The following is a 12,893-nucleotide window of genomic DNA, read 5'->3' as shown; positions in this document are numbered from 1 at the left end:
GATCTTGTAACTGATGCACTTTCCCCTTGAGAGCGAGCGCTGCGATAGCAAAGTTGCATTTACCATGGAATTGAGGGAATGTAGGGGAATTAATTACAATATATCTTGTAACTTGTAATCATGCCCGTCCTCCCCAAAGTAGTTTGCATCGAGGCGCTCTCGCTGGGGATGCGGTGAAGTTATTATATCAGGCAACTGCAGAAACTCCCAACTCAGCACTTTGATGGCTGCTAACAAGCTGAGATGCTATAATAGAGAAAAGTTGTGCGTAACTAATTCCTTCTATGTCCAAGGAGAAACATAGCTCTCTGGCTGAGATTTTATGGCAAACACAGAGAATTGGATTGCACACTTGCATTTTTATCTTAATCTCGCACATGTGCCGCCTAGGAGCACACAATCTCCTTTTCTGTCTGCCTATGTCTCTAGAACTTGCACAGTTCTGCAGAACTCTCCCACCAGAATGGAACCTGTTCTTGCGATGCAAAATGCTCTTTAATTTTATGGTAAATGCAGTGAGGCTTTTTTTTGCAGTGTGCAAACTGTTTCTTTCACTCAAAGTCTCATGTATGCATTAGCCTATATGGACACCTCACCGCGGCTGGCCACATCACCCCACCCAGCATCTACCCAACAGTAGAGCTGGCCCTTCTTGTGGAACAGGCACAATGGTCCTTGTTTTATCACCTGATTACAGCAATCCTTTTGCAATAGGTCCATCTTTCCATGACCTGTCTCTGCTTCTAGAATAACAAAAAACTATCTCTTCTCCTACTACCCTCCTGAGAAAAAACCACACCCTACCCTCCCACTATATATAAAAGGGTCTGGTGACTTCTGTTTCAGTGTATCTGAAGAAGTGTGCATGCACATGAAAGCTTATACCAAGAACAAACTTAGTTGGTCTCTAAGTTGCTACTGGACATATATATATATATATATATATATATATATATATATATATATATATATATATATATGCTTTCGTAGATTTTCACGGGTACAGGAATGCAGGTTTTGGTGTTTTCGGGTATCTTCCCGTGTAAGAGTTGGGGTGTCTAGGCGACGTTTCGACGAGGTCTCACTCGTCATCTTCAGGCTGGTGCTTTCGGCTTCTTGTTACTAGAACAGAGCAGGATCTCAGTGTTTGAGTTCCTATAAATACTGTTGAGGGGGTGTGGTGTATAGCCTCCAACGTTCTGGGCAGAGAGGAAGTTCCCAGGTTATTGTGCCTTTTCTTCTTTTGTTCATTAATTACTTGAGGGATATCTTGAGTGATTTCTTGAGTGATATTCTGAGTACCACTTAGGAGGGTCATTAGGTGTGGATTAGTTGCTAAAGCTTTCGTGTCTTGACCTCTTGAGCTTGTGAAGAGTTTTTCTGAGTTTTTCTGAGAAGAGTTTTTCTGAGAAGATGGCTGTACTGCACTTAGTTGTGCTCTGGCTTGGCTTCGTGTATAGGGGCGAGCTGTGGTTTTGTGCCCTGTGCCAGCCAGATCTGTGTAGGGATTGCAGGGGGGTGCAGCATCCGGAGGTGCCACTATGGTTTGGCTACTGGATGGTATCTGTAATTTATCTGTGGAGAGGGTCTGGGTTTGGGTCTGGTGTGGTTGATTGGAGATGGCGTTCTGTGTGCCTCTGGTTCTGGTGTCGGTTTTTGTGGGGAGGGCTAATTTCCAGATGTCTGGCAGGCGGGACGTGTCGTCACGCTTGTTCATGTTGTGAGGGTGTTTCTCTATCTCGATGGCTTCCATGATTATTCTCTTGTGGTGATGTTCCATGTTAAAGAGCAATTTGGAATCTGCAAAATTAATTTCGTGTCCTGTTTCTTTCATGTGTTGGTAAAGAGAGGAAGTTTTTTCTTCTTTTTTGACGGCATTCTTGTGTTCTGCGATACGTGCATTTATTCGTCTGTTTGTTTGTCCAATGTACGTGGCTGGGCAGACTTTGCAGGGTATTTCATAGACCCCTTGGTTTTCTAACTGGATTTTATCTTTTGGGTTTCTGAGGATATTGGCTATTTTTTGGTTGGTGCAAAAGGCTGTTTTGATATTGTGTTTATGGAGGATTTTGCTAATTTTATCTGTGGTGCCCTTGATATAAGGAAGGAGGGCCATGCCATTGTTTTCTTCTGTGTCTTGGTTTTTGGGGGGTGTTTCTTTTTGGATTAGCTTCGTAACCCTGTTTTGCTGGTATCCGTTGGCGATTAACACATTTGAGAGATTCTGTAACTCAGTTGTCAAGTGGTCTTCGTCAGCCAGGCGTTTGGTTCTGGAGATGAGAGTCTTGGCTACGGAGTTTATTTGTGCAGGGTGGTGGTGTGATTGTGCATGTAAGTAGCGGTTGGTGTGTGTTTTTTTCCGGTAGATAGTGTGTCCTAGGGAGCCATCAGGTTTTTTGTAGATTAGGACGTCAAGGAAGGGAAGTTGGTTGTTGGCTTCTATTTCCATAGTGAATTGTATTTTGGGGTGTAGGCTGTTGAGATGTGTGAGGAAGCTATCTAGTTTTTCCTTCCCGTGTGGCCAAATTACAAAGGTGTCGTCAACATATCTGAGCCAAAGTTTGGGTTTGTGTTCTGACTTGTCTAAAGCATTGGTTTCAAAGTGTTCCATGTACAGATTTGCGATGACCGGTGAGAGGGGTGATCCCATAGGTGCTCCTTCTATCTGTTTGTATCTTTGTCCATTGTGGATGAAGTACGTGTTGGTTAGGCAGTGGTTGGTCAGGTCCAGGATGTATTCGGGGGGATTGTATTTGTTTTGAATGGCTGTCAAGGCTTCATTAATGGGCACTTGTGTGAAGAGAGATACAACATCGAAGCTCACAAGTAGGTCATCGGGATGTAGGTTTTGCTTCTTTATTGTTTCTATGAACTGGAAGGAGTTTGTAACGTGTGAAGCGATAGATTCTGCATAGGGCTGAAGTTGCTTAGCGAGAAATTTAGCGAGATTTTGTAGAGGTGAGCCTATGGAGCTGACTATTGGTCTGAGTGGTGTTCCTTCTTTGTGTATCTTGGGGAGACCGTAGAGTTTGGGGCATCTGGATGATTTTTCTCTGGGGATGATTCTTAGCTGGATTTCTTCACTGATAGGAGAGGCTTTTATTTTGGATTTGGTGGTTTTTTCCAGATAGGTGGTGGGATCTGTTTTTATAGGTTGGTAGGTAGGGTCTTGGAGTAGATTTGATAGTTTTGCTTGGTAGTCCGATGTGTTCATCACAACAGTGGCATTACCTTTGTCTGCTGGGAGAATGATTATGTTGTTGTCTTTCTTCAGGTTGGTGAGTGCTTTCTGTTCTTCTTTGTGTAAATTGCTTCTGGGTGGTTTGCTGGAGCAGAGGATGTTGGTGACTTCGAGTCTGATTTTATTGGCTTCATCTGGGTTGATTTTGGTTAGGCTAGCTTCGACTCCGCATATGATGTTTTCCGTGGGGATGCGTCTCGGGGCGACTGCAAAGTTGAAGCCTTTGGAGAGTACTTTGGTTTCAGTTGAGGTGAGGATCCTGTCTGATATGTTATGTACTGTTTGTTTCATGGGTTGTTGTGGAGGGTGGCTGGGCTTCTGGCGTTTCTCTAGTTTGTGGAGTTTGTTGGTGTGTGTGTCTGTCTTATGTGAGGACTCTGTTTCAGCTCTCCAAACGGCTAGTTGTTTGCATTTGTCCCAGAGTGCAGGGTGGATTTTGTTACAGAGTTTGAGGTGAAGAGTGAGCAGATCTTTGTTGGTTTGGTTTAGTAGGTATCTTTTCTTATGTAGTTCGTTTCTGATTAGGGATAGTTCAGTTCGTTTCAGGATCCTTTCGGTAGCTGGGGTTTTAGAGTGGAATTTAAGTTGGAAGCATGTGGGAATTAAGTTGTTGTCTCGGCAGTTGCGTAGGAACAAGAGATCACATAAGATGGTGGCTCTTCGGATTTCTAGTTTCTCGTAGGTTCTTGTCAGCTGGAAGGTTTCCTCCCCGTAGAGGTGAGATATTTGCTTTCGTAGATTTTCACGGGTACAGGAATGCAGGTTTTGGTGTTTTCGGGTATCTTCCCGTGTAAGAGTTGGGGTGTCTAGGCGACGTTTCGACGAGGTCTCACTCGTCATCTTCAGGCTGGTGCTTTCGGCTTCTTGTTACTAGAACAGAGCAGGATCTCAGTGTTTGAGTTCCTATAAATACTGTTGAGGCTATACACCACACCCCCTCAACAGTATTTATAGGAACTCAAACACTGAGATCCTGCTCTGTTCTAGTAACAAGAAGCCGAAAGCACCAGCCTGAAGATGACGAGTGAGACCTCGTCGAAACGTCGCCTAGACACCCCAACTCTTACACGGGAAGATACCCGAAAACACCAAAACCTGCATTCCTGTACCCGTGAAAATCTACGAAAGCAAATATCTCACCTCTACGGGGAGGAAACCTTCCAGCTGACAAGAACCTACGAGAAACTAGAAATCCGAAGAGCCACCATCTTATGTGATCTCTTGTTCCTACGCAACTGCCGAGACAACAACTTAATTCCCACATGCTTCCAACTTAAATTCCACTCTAAAACCCCAGCTACCGAAAGGATCCTGAAACGAACTGAACTATCCCTAATCAGAAACGAACTACATAAGAAAAGATACCTACTAAACCAAACCAACAAAGATCTGCTCACTCTTCACCTCAAACTCTGTAACAAAATCCACCCTGCACTCTGGGACAAATGCAAACAACTAGCCGTTTGGAGAGCTGAAACAGAGTCCTCACATAAGACAGACACACACACCAACAAACTCCACAAACTAGAGAAACGCCAGAAGCCCAGCCACCCTCCACAACAACCCATGAAACAAACAGTACATAACATATCAGACAGGATCCTCACCTCAACTGAAACCAAAGTACTCTCCAAAGGCTTCAACTTTGCAGTCGCCCCGAGACGCATCCCCACGGAAAACATCATATGCGGAGTCGAAGCTAGCCTAACCAAAATCAACCCAGATGAAGCCAATAAAATCAGACTCGAAGTCACCAACATCCTCTGCTCCAGCAAACCACCCAGAAGCAATTTACACAAAGAAGAACAGAAAGCACTCACCAACCTGAAGAAAGACAACAACATAATCATTCTCCCAGCAGACAAAGGTAATGCCACTGTTGTGATGAACACATCGGACTACCAAGCAAAACTATCAAATCTACTCCAAGACCCTACCTACCAACCTATAAAAACAGATCCCACCACCTATCTGGAAAAAACCACCAAATCCAAAATAAAAGCCTCTCCTATCAGTGAAGAAATCCAGCTAAGAATCATCCCCAGAGAAAAATCATCCAGATGCCCCAAACTCTACGGTCTCCCCAAGATACACAAAGAAGGAACACCACTCAGACCAATAGTCAGCTCCATAGGCTCACCTCTACAAAATCTCGCTAAATTTCTCGCTAAGCAACTTCAGCCCTATGCAGAATCTATCGCTTCACACGTTACAAACTCCTTCCAGTTCATAGAAACAATAAAGAAGCAAAACCTACATCCCGATGACCTACTTGTGAGCTTCGATGTTGTATCTCTCTTCACACAAGTGCCCATTAATGAAGCCTTGACAGCCATTCAAAACAAATACAATCCCCCCGAATACATCCTGGACCTGACCAACCACTGCCTAACCAACACGTACTTCATCCACAATGGACAAAGATACAAACAGATAGAAGGAGCACCTATGGGATCACCCCTCTCACCGGTCATCGCAAATCTGTACATGGAACACTTTGAAACCAATGCTTTAGACAAGTCAGAACACAAACCCAAACTTTGGCTCAGATATGTTGACGACACCTTTGTAATTTGGCCACACGGGAAGGAAAAACTAGATAGCTTCCTCACACATCTCAACAGCCTACACCCCAAAATACAATTCACTATGGAAATAGAAGCCAACAACCAACTTCCCTTCCTTGACGTCCTAATCTACAAAAAACCTGATGGCTCCCTAGGACACACTATCTACCGGAAAAAAACACACACCAACCGCTACTTACATGCACAATCACACCACCACCCTGCACAAATAAACTCCGTAGCCAAGACTCTCATCTCCAGAACCAAACGCCTGGCTGACGAAGACCACTTGACAACTGAGTTACAGAATCTCTCAAATGTGTTAATCGCCAACGGATACCAGCAAAACAGGGTTACGAAGCTAATCCAAAAAGAAACACCCCCCAAAAACCAAGACACAGAAGAAAACAATGGCATGGCCCTCCTTCCTTATATCAAGGGCACCACAGATAAAATTAGCAAAATCCTCCATAAACACAATATCAAAACAGCCTTTTGCACCAACCAAAAAATAGCCAATATCCTCAGAAACCCAAAAGATAAAATCCAGTTAGAAAACCAAGGGGTCTATGAAATACCCTGCAAAGTCTGCCCAGCCACGTACATTGGACAAACAAACAGACGAATAAATGCACGTATCGCAGAACACAAGAATGCCGTCAAAAAAGAAGAAAAAACTTCCTCTCTTTACCAACACATGAAAGAAACAGGACACGAAATTAATTTTGCAGATTCCAAATTGCTCTTTAACATGGAACATCACCACAAGAGAATAATCATGGAAGCCATCGAGATAGAGAAACACCCTCACAACATGAACAAGCGTGACGACACGTCCCGCCTGCCAGACATCTGGAAATTAGCCCTCCCCACAAAAACCGACACCAGAACCAGAGGCACACAGAACGCCATCTCCAATCAACCACACCAGACCCAAACCCAGACCCTCTCCACAGATAAATTACAGATACCATCCAGTAGCCAAACCATAGTGGCACCTCCGGATGCTGCACCCCCCTGCAATCCCTACACAGATCTGGCTGGCACAGGGCACAAAACCACAGCTCGCCCCTATACACGAAGCCAAGCCAGAGCACAACTAAGTGCAGTACAGCCATCTTCTCAGAAAAACTCTTCTCAGAAAAACTCAGAAAAACTCTTCACAAGCTCAAGAGGTCAAGACACGAAAGCTTTAGCAACTAATCCACACCTAATGACCCTCCTAAGTGGTACTCAGAATATCACTCAAGAAATCACTCAAGATATCCCTCAAGTAATTAATGAACAAAAGAAGAAAAGGCACAATAACCTGGGAACTTCCTCTCTGCCCAGAACGTTGGAGGCTATACACCACACCCCCTCAACAGTATTTATAGGAACTCAAACACTGAGATCCTGCTCTGTTCTAGTAACAAGAAGCCGAAAGCACCAGCCTGAAGATGACGAGTGAGACCTCGTCGAAACGTCGCCTAGACACCCCAACTCTTACACGGGAAGATACCCGAAAACACCAAAACCTGTATATATATATATATATATATATATATATATATATATATATATATGCTTTCGTAGATTTTCACGGGTACAGGAATGCAGGTTTTGGTGTCTTCGGGTGTCTTCCCGTGTAAGAGTTGGGGTGTCTAGGCGACGTTTCGACGAGGTCTCACTCGTCATCTTCAGGCTGGTGCTTTCGGCTTCTTGTTACTAGAACAGAGCTGAAGATGACGAGTTGAAGATGACGAGTGAGACCTCGTCGAAACGTCGCCTAGACACCCCAACTCTTACACGGGAAGACACCCGAAGACACCAAAACCTGCATATATATATATATATATATATATATATATATATATATATATATATCTATATATCTATATATATATATCTATATATATATATAAAGTTATGGGGACCTGAGAAAATATGGTGAGCAAGCAAGACCAATCAGGACTTAAATGAGCCAGCCTAGCATCCTGAATAAGCAGTCAGCTAAATCGGCTCACTTGGGGCCAATCAGATCTTTAGTATTAGCTCAACAGAACTCATGCTGAGGCAGCCATATTTCTAGAGGAGTCTAACTGGCTTTCCTGATGAGGCTAAGCCCTGATTTAGAGGCCTGCTCTCTTCGCCCCGCCCTGCTCTGCTTGCCTATTGCCGCTGCATCTTAAATTACATAACACAGAGTGAATTCTTCCCTGTTTCCCTTTTTCTTTTCCTGAACAGGCAGTTTTATTTTTTTATTTAATTTTTTTATTGTAAATGAGAAAGCCTGTCAGAAGTGATGCTGCTAATAACTGCCAGCCATCTAGTTTTAATTAGAGTTTTCTTCATTAATGCCTCGTCTCGTCTCCGTGTGATGGATTAAATAATGTACTTGCAGCTCATTTACACAAACCCCCAAACTGCAGGGCTGAGCCGCAATCCTTTAATTAAACAGCCCGGCTGATCCCTGCCGCTGCCTCGCTTCATCAGTCTAAGCCGATTAAATAGAATAGGGACTAATAAGGAGTATAAACGGAGAAGTGACTCTTGTCTCTTCAAGGGACCCGGGGGCCTCGGCAGCAGAGTGGGCGGGCTGCTTGGCTCCGCCTCCTCCTCCACTGCAGAAAGTGTGGTTGGAGCAAACCTGCCCCCCCCCATGGCTTGCAGAAGCTGCAAGATGCTTATCAACACTAAGGAACAGCAGGGAGGGGGAGGGTGGTGTTCTCCTCTGCAAAAGTGATTGTCAAATGTCCTGTTAAGGCTGTGTACACACCATGCATTTAAAGAGCAGTATGTCCCTCCCCACAAATATTCTGGGAGCTTTGTTTTGTTGCTGGGAATTGTAGCTCTGTGGAGGAGTAAACTACAGTTTCCAGGATTCCGGTGTGTGTCTGTGTGTGTGTGTGTGTGTGTGTGTGTGTGTGTGTGTGTAATTTGCTTTAAATGTATGGTGCGTATGCAGCCTTTGTCTCTGGGCATACCTATAGACCACAGACTTAATAGGTTTGTTAGACATTTTTCTTCTTCAAGGAAATCTAGGAAATGCAGTTCTGTAAAATGGAATGTCTAACAGAGAACGCTCAGCACTTCAATGGATTCTTTGCAGGAAACCATGATGGCTGAACACTCTTGAAACCAATATATATGTGTAGTGTAGATATACCATCTATTCTGGATAGCACTGTACTGAACCTTGCACTCGTTTCCCAAGAAAACTTGTGTTTCCTGTGAAAGAATGCAGGCATTGAGAACTTAGGGGGGAATTCTGAGTGGTCAGTATGTGTGTGTGCTTATGAAGTAGACATAGGATTCCCTTTCCTTTAAAACAGGTTTAAAGCACCCCCCCTTGTGCTCATAGTAGTGTGGCCCTCGTAGCAGTGTGGGGCTTGGTAAAATCATAGGAAGAGCTGGTCTGCTGGATCAGACCAAAGGCTCCATTTAGTCCTGTATCCTGTCCTCAGTGCAGCCAACCAGATGCCTATAGGAAGCCAGAAGCAGGGTGTCAGCTGAGTAGCCCTCTCTTTGAAGACAGACTTTTGACTTGGCAACACTTCTTAGTATGGCCGTGTGACTGCTGAGCTTGGAATCCTTTTCTTCAAAGAGCTCTGCCCCATTGCAAGTCCAATCAGGGCATTCTAAACCTGTTTTTTTAAGTGTGCATGAATGTGGAGTGGGGGATCTCCTTCAGCTGCCTTGTTGTGTTCATAAGGTAAACGCAAACAGACAAACACCAGTTCCTGGAATGTCTTTTTTTCTTTTCATGCAAACATCTACACACATGCTGTCCTTTTCTGAAACGTCTTCACTTTGCCCCCACTGCCTTTTGATTGGTCATAATAAAGACTGTTTGAAAATTCAGCTCAGCCCTAATTCTAGATTAGGAAGAAGGAACAGAAACATCTCCCTGCCTAAAGATGTGGTGAAATTCAACCCCACCATGCTTTAAATCTTCATAGCCAAGTCTCTGAAGCTGAAAATGGAATTTCAAGAATGCGCAATTCAGTTTCTGGATATTTAACTTAGTGAACTCGTGTGTGTGTGTGTGTGTGTGTTGGCTTTCTAATTTTATGGAATGGTTGAATAGATTTGTTTTCACCTCAAATGTTCTCTAAAATGACATTTAACAAGTGAAGCTTAGATATATATTAGATATATATTTTAAATTCAAAACTTGACATTTCAAATCTGGAAAATGTTGTGCATTTTGTATGTGAAACTTCGTTTCAGATTCACTTTCAAGCAGCTGCACTGCATTTTATTCTGGGCTACTAACTTGGCATGTGGTATTACTGGTACAACAAAATGTGACCAAGTTTAGTGTGGTGGTTAGACCAGTGTGTTTCACCTTGGGTCTCCAGATGTTGTTAGACTATAACTCCCATCATCCCTGATCGTAGACTAAGCTGGCTGAGAATGATAGGGACCTTCCAACACCTTGGAAACACTGGGTTGATTGCAGAGCCAGGCTCAGACCTGGGAGACACAGGTTCAGTTCCTGCTCTGCCACAAGGCTCAGTGTGTGTCCATGGGGCATTTGTTGTCTTTCGGTCTAATTTACTTCACCAAATTGTTGGGAGGATGAAACAGGGAACCATTTATGCTGCCCTTAGCTCCTTTGAGGAAGGAAGGAATACATAAATATGTCCTACTTACTAATAGCAAATTCATTCTCTTGAGTACTGATCTTTATTCAGCTATAATGGCACCATCCCTGCATAAGAACTAGGTATCAGCAGGTGTGGAGGGAACCCCATGGCTTACAGATGTACAATAATATTAAATTGATAATTGGTGAATGTGTTATGGTGCTTTGGAGGGAATCAGTGAAAGCATCATTAAACAGAATAAAAACTAGTAAAAATGTCATTATAATGGGTTATATCTAGTAAAATTTTATATATGTTCCACGCCATATAATTTTCTGTACTGAACCTCAGATTTTAGGCTTATTTTAGATATGATGGGTTGGTGGTGGTGGTTTTTTTTTTTTGGTTTTTTTTGGAAAATAACAAAAACAACAACTGAGAAAGGAACACCACCCTTAAAGGAAAACTCTGTCAGATGATGACTGAACTTTTGTGCTTAGTGGGCACAAAATGCTGGCTGGCAGATTGAGGATCAATAATAAGATTTGGGTATTTGTTGGGATTTGTAAATGGCTTGGAGATTCCCGTTGCACTATGAAGTCGTAAAAAAACAACAACTAATTAAGATGAATTAAAATGGAAAACAAGGTTAGGGAAGGAGAATGAAAGGAGCCTTACTTTCATTTCCTTTTGAAATGGCAATCATTTATAACACTGATGGAATGCAGGATAGCTATTAGCCACCATTGAATTTGAAACTACATGGACAGGGGTAGTCTGTCTCTGAATCTCCATAAGAGGCAGCCATCACTTTAAGTAACAGCCAGTGGAGCACTGTGGGTAGGGCTACATTGCTGTAGCATCATGGCCACTTGCACCTTCCTATTGCCACGCATCATGGGCTTTGGCAGAGGGGGCGAGACGAGGCAGCGGGAACTCCAGCATTCTGGCCACTTGCAGTTCACTTAAAATGATGGTGAAAGGCGATACAGATTTGCATAAAAGTAACACATTCTCATTTATATGTATAGACACAAAATTAGAAATGAGTACTGCAATTTAAATAATTTTTTATTCTGCAATTATTTATTTACTGAAAATATTTGTACCCCACCCATAGATACCAAGGAGAGTTACAGAACATAAAATGAACAATTACACAGTTGTATCAATAGAATAATTAGAAAACAATAGCATGCATCATCTAAAAATTGAGGCAGCAGAATAGGCTGAATACCAGCCGTGGTATTTATGACAACCCTGAGCCAAACACCATTTTCGGCAGACCCATGGCAAACTGATCCCAATTAACAAGTTAGGAAGACTGGACAAAGGCTGTGTCATTGGCGTGCCCCACTCTTTACTTGCGCTGCTGAATATAGACACAACCCCACAATTTCAAGAACAAGCGCCTTGTTTCCCTGCCAGCTTTTATCTGCTAGCGACAGGCCTGCATTCTGGGGATTTGAATAGGCCAGTAATTGCCTCACCATTTCTCCAAGTCTCACTCTGGTGGAATTTAGCATTCCAGAACAATGACCTTTAAAATGGTCCTGGCAAACCCTCCGCCTCTGACACGACGGCATCCCACACATTTGCTTTTGCGCAAGAAAGCACAATGCGATGGAACGGCACATGCGATGCTCTGGGGGGGTCAGCGTCCATCACAGAAGCTGGCCGGGGCTCCCCTGTGGAGATGAATGGAACAACAGCACAGAAACTCTACACCCTGGAGAAAGCATTCCAAAGCACGTAAAGCAGAAGATGCTGAAGGGGACTCATGCAGCCAATTAACTCTACAGTCCTTTTGAAGATCCATGTGTGGGTGAGCCAAGAGCAGGCATCCCCAAACTCGGTCCTCCAGCTGTTTTGGGACTACAATTCCCATCATCCCTGACCACTGGTCCTGTTAGCTAGGGATGATGGGAGTTGTAGTCCCAAAACATCTGGAGGGCCGAGTTTGGGGATGCCTGGCCAAGAGGAATGCATTGCTTCCATTTTGTTTATCTCTGATATATGAAAGACTGCTTTTCAGCATACACAGACACAAAAGTGGTTTACACAACAATCTACAGAACGACTTATTGCAGTGTGGCGCGCTTCTATTCAGGGTCCCAGCCAGCCACACCCTCCATCCTTCTCTCCTCCTTGTTTTCCATTCCCCCCTCCATCAGCCAGCATTCTGTGGTCAATGAGGGTGCTCAGCCCTCATTGGGCTGGTTTTCTTCCTCCACCCTAGTTCCCCCCCCCAAAGTTTTTTTTTTTGTATTTGTACAAATTTTGGAGGTTCCTCCAGGCATGCTAATATCTTATTCTTGTGCAAAAGATGGTGCTGTTTCTAGGCCACATAAGGATCCACTTTCAGAGAATGAGTTTACTATTCACTTGCCAGATGAAACTATTTCAGAAAGGCAAAAGTTTCCTCCAATCTTTCAGGAATCGAGATGTAGCATTAAGCCTACCTGAATGAAATTTAATGGGTGTTGCCATTTTGCAACCATCCACATTGTTCTG

At 43.5% G+C, this 12,893-nt stretch overlaps 2 protein-coding genes across 8 annotated transcripts in view; both read left to right on the top strand.

The window, feature by feature from the left end:
• Window positions 1–12,893, top strand: part of IQSEC3 (IQ motif and Sec7 domain ArfGEF 3) — a 147,504-nt gene that overhangs the window by 63,544 nt on the left and 71,067 nt on the right. The gene's annotated exons all lie outside the window — the stretch shown is intronic.
• Window positions 1,762–7,544, top strand: LOC308596859 (uncharacterized protein; the record flags this gene model as incomplete). Its single annotated transcript, XM_081212166.1, has 3 exons — window positions 1,762–1,780; window positions 5,100–6,108; window positions 7,520–7,544. Exons 2-3 carry the CDS (start codon window positions 5,126–5,128, stop codon window positions 7,542–7,544), a joined length of 1,008 nt encoding a protein of 335 aa, XP_081068292.1. The 5' UTR covers window positions 1,762–1,780; window positions 5,100–5,125.

Source organism: Podarcis bocagei (assembly GCF_964188305.1).
Source record: "Podarcis bocagei genome assembly, chromosome: 10".
Taxonomy (NCBI): Eukaryota; Metazoa; Chordata; class Lepidosauria; order Squamata; family Lacertidae; genus Podarcis; species Podarcis bocagei.
The sequence above is the reverse complement of the archived record's forward strand: the minus strand, read 5'-3'. Positions and strand labels throughout refer to the sequence as shown.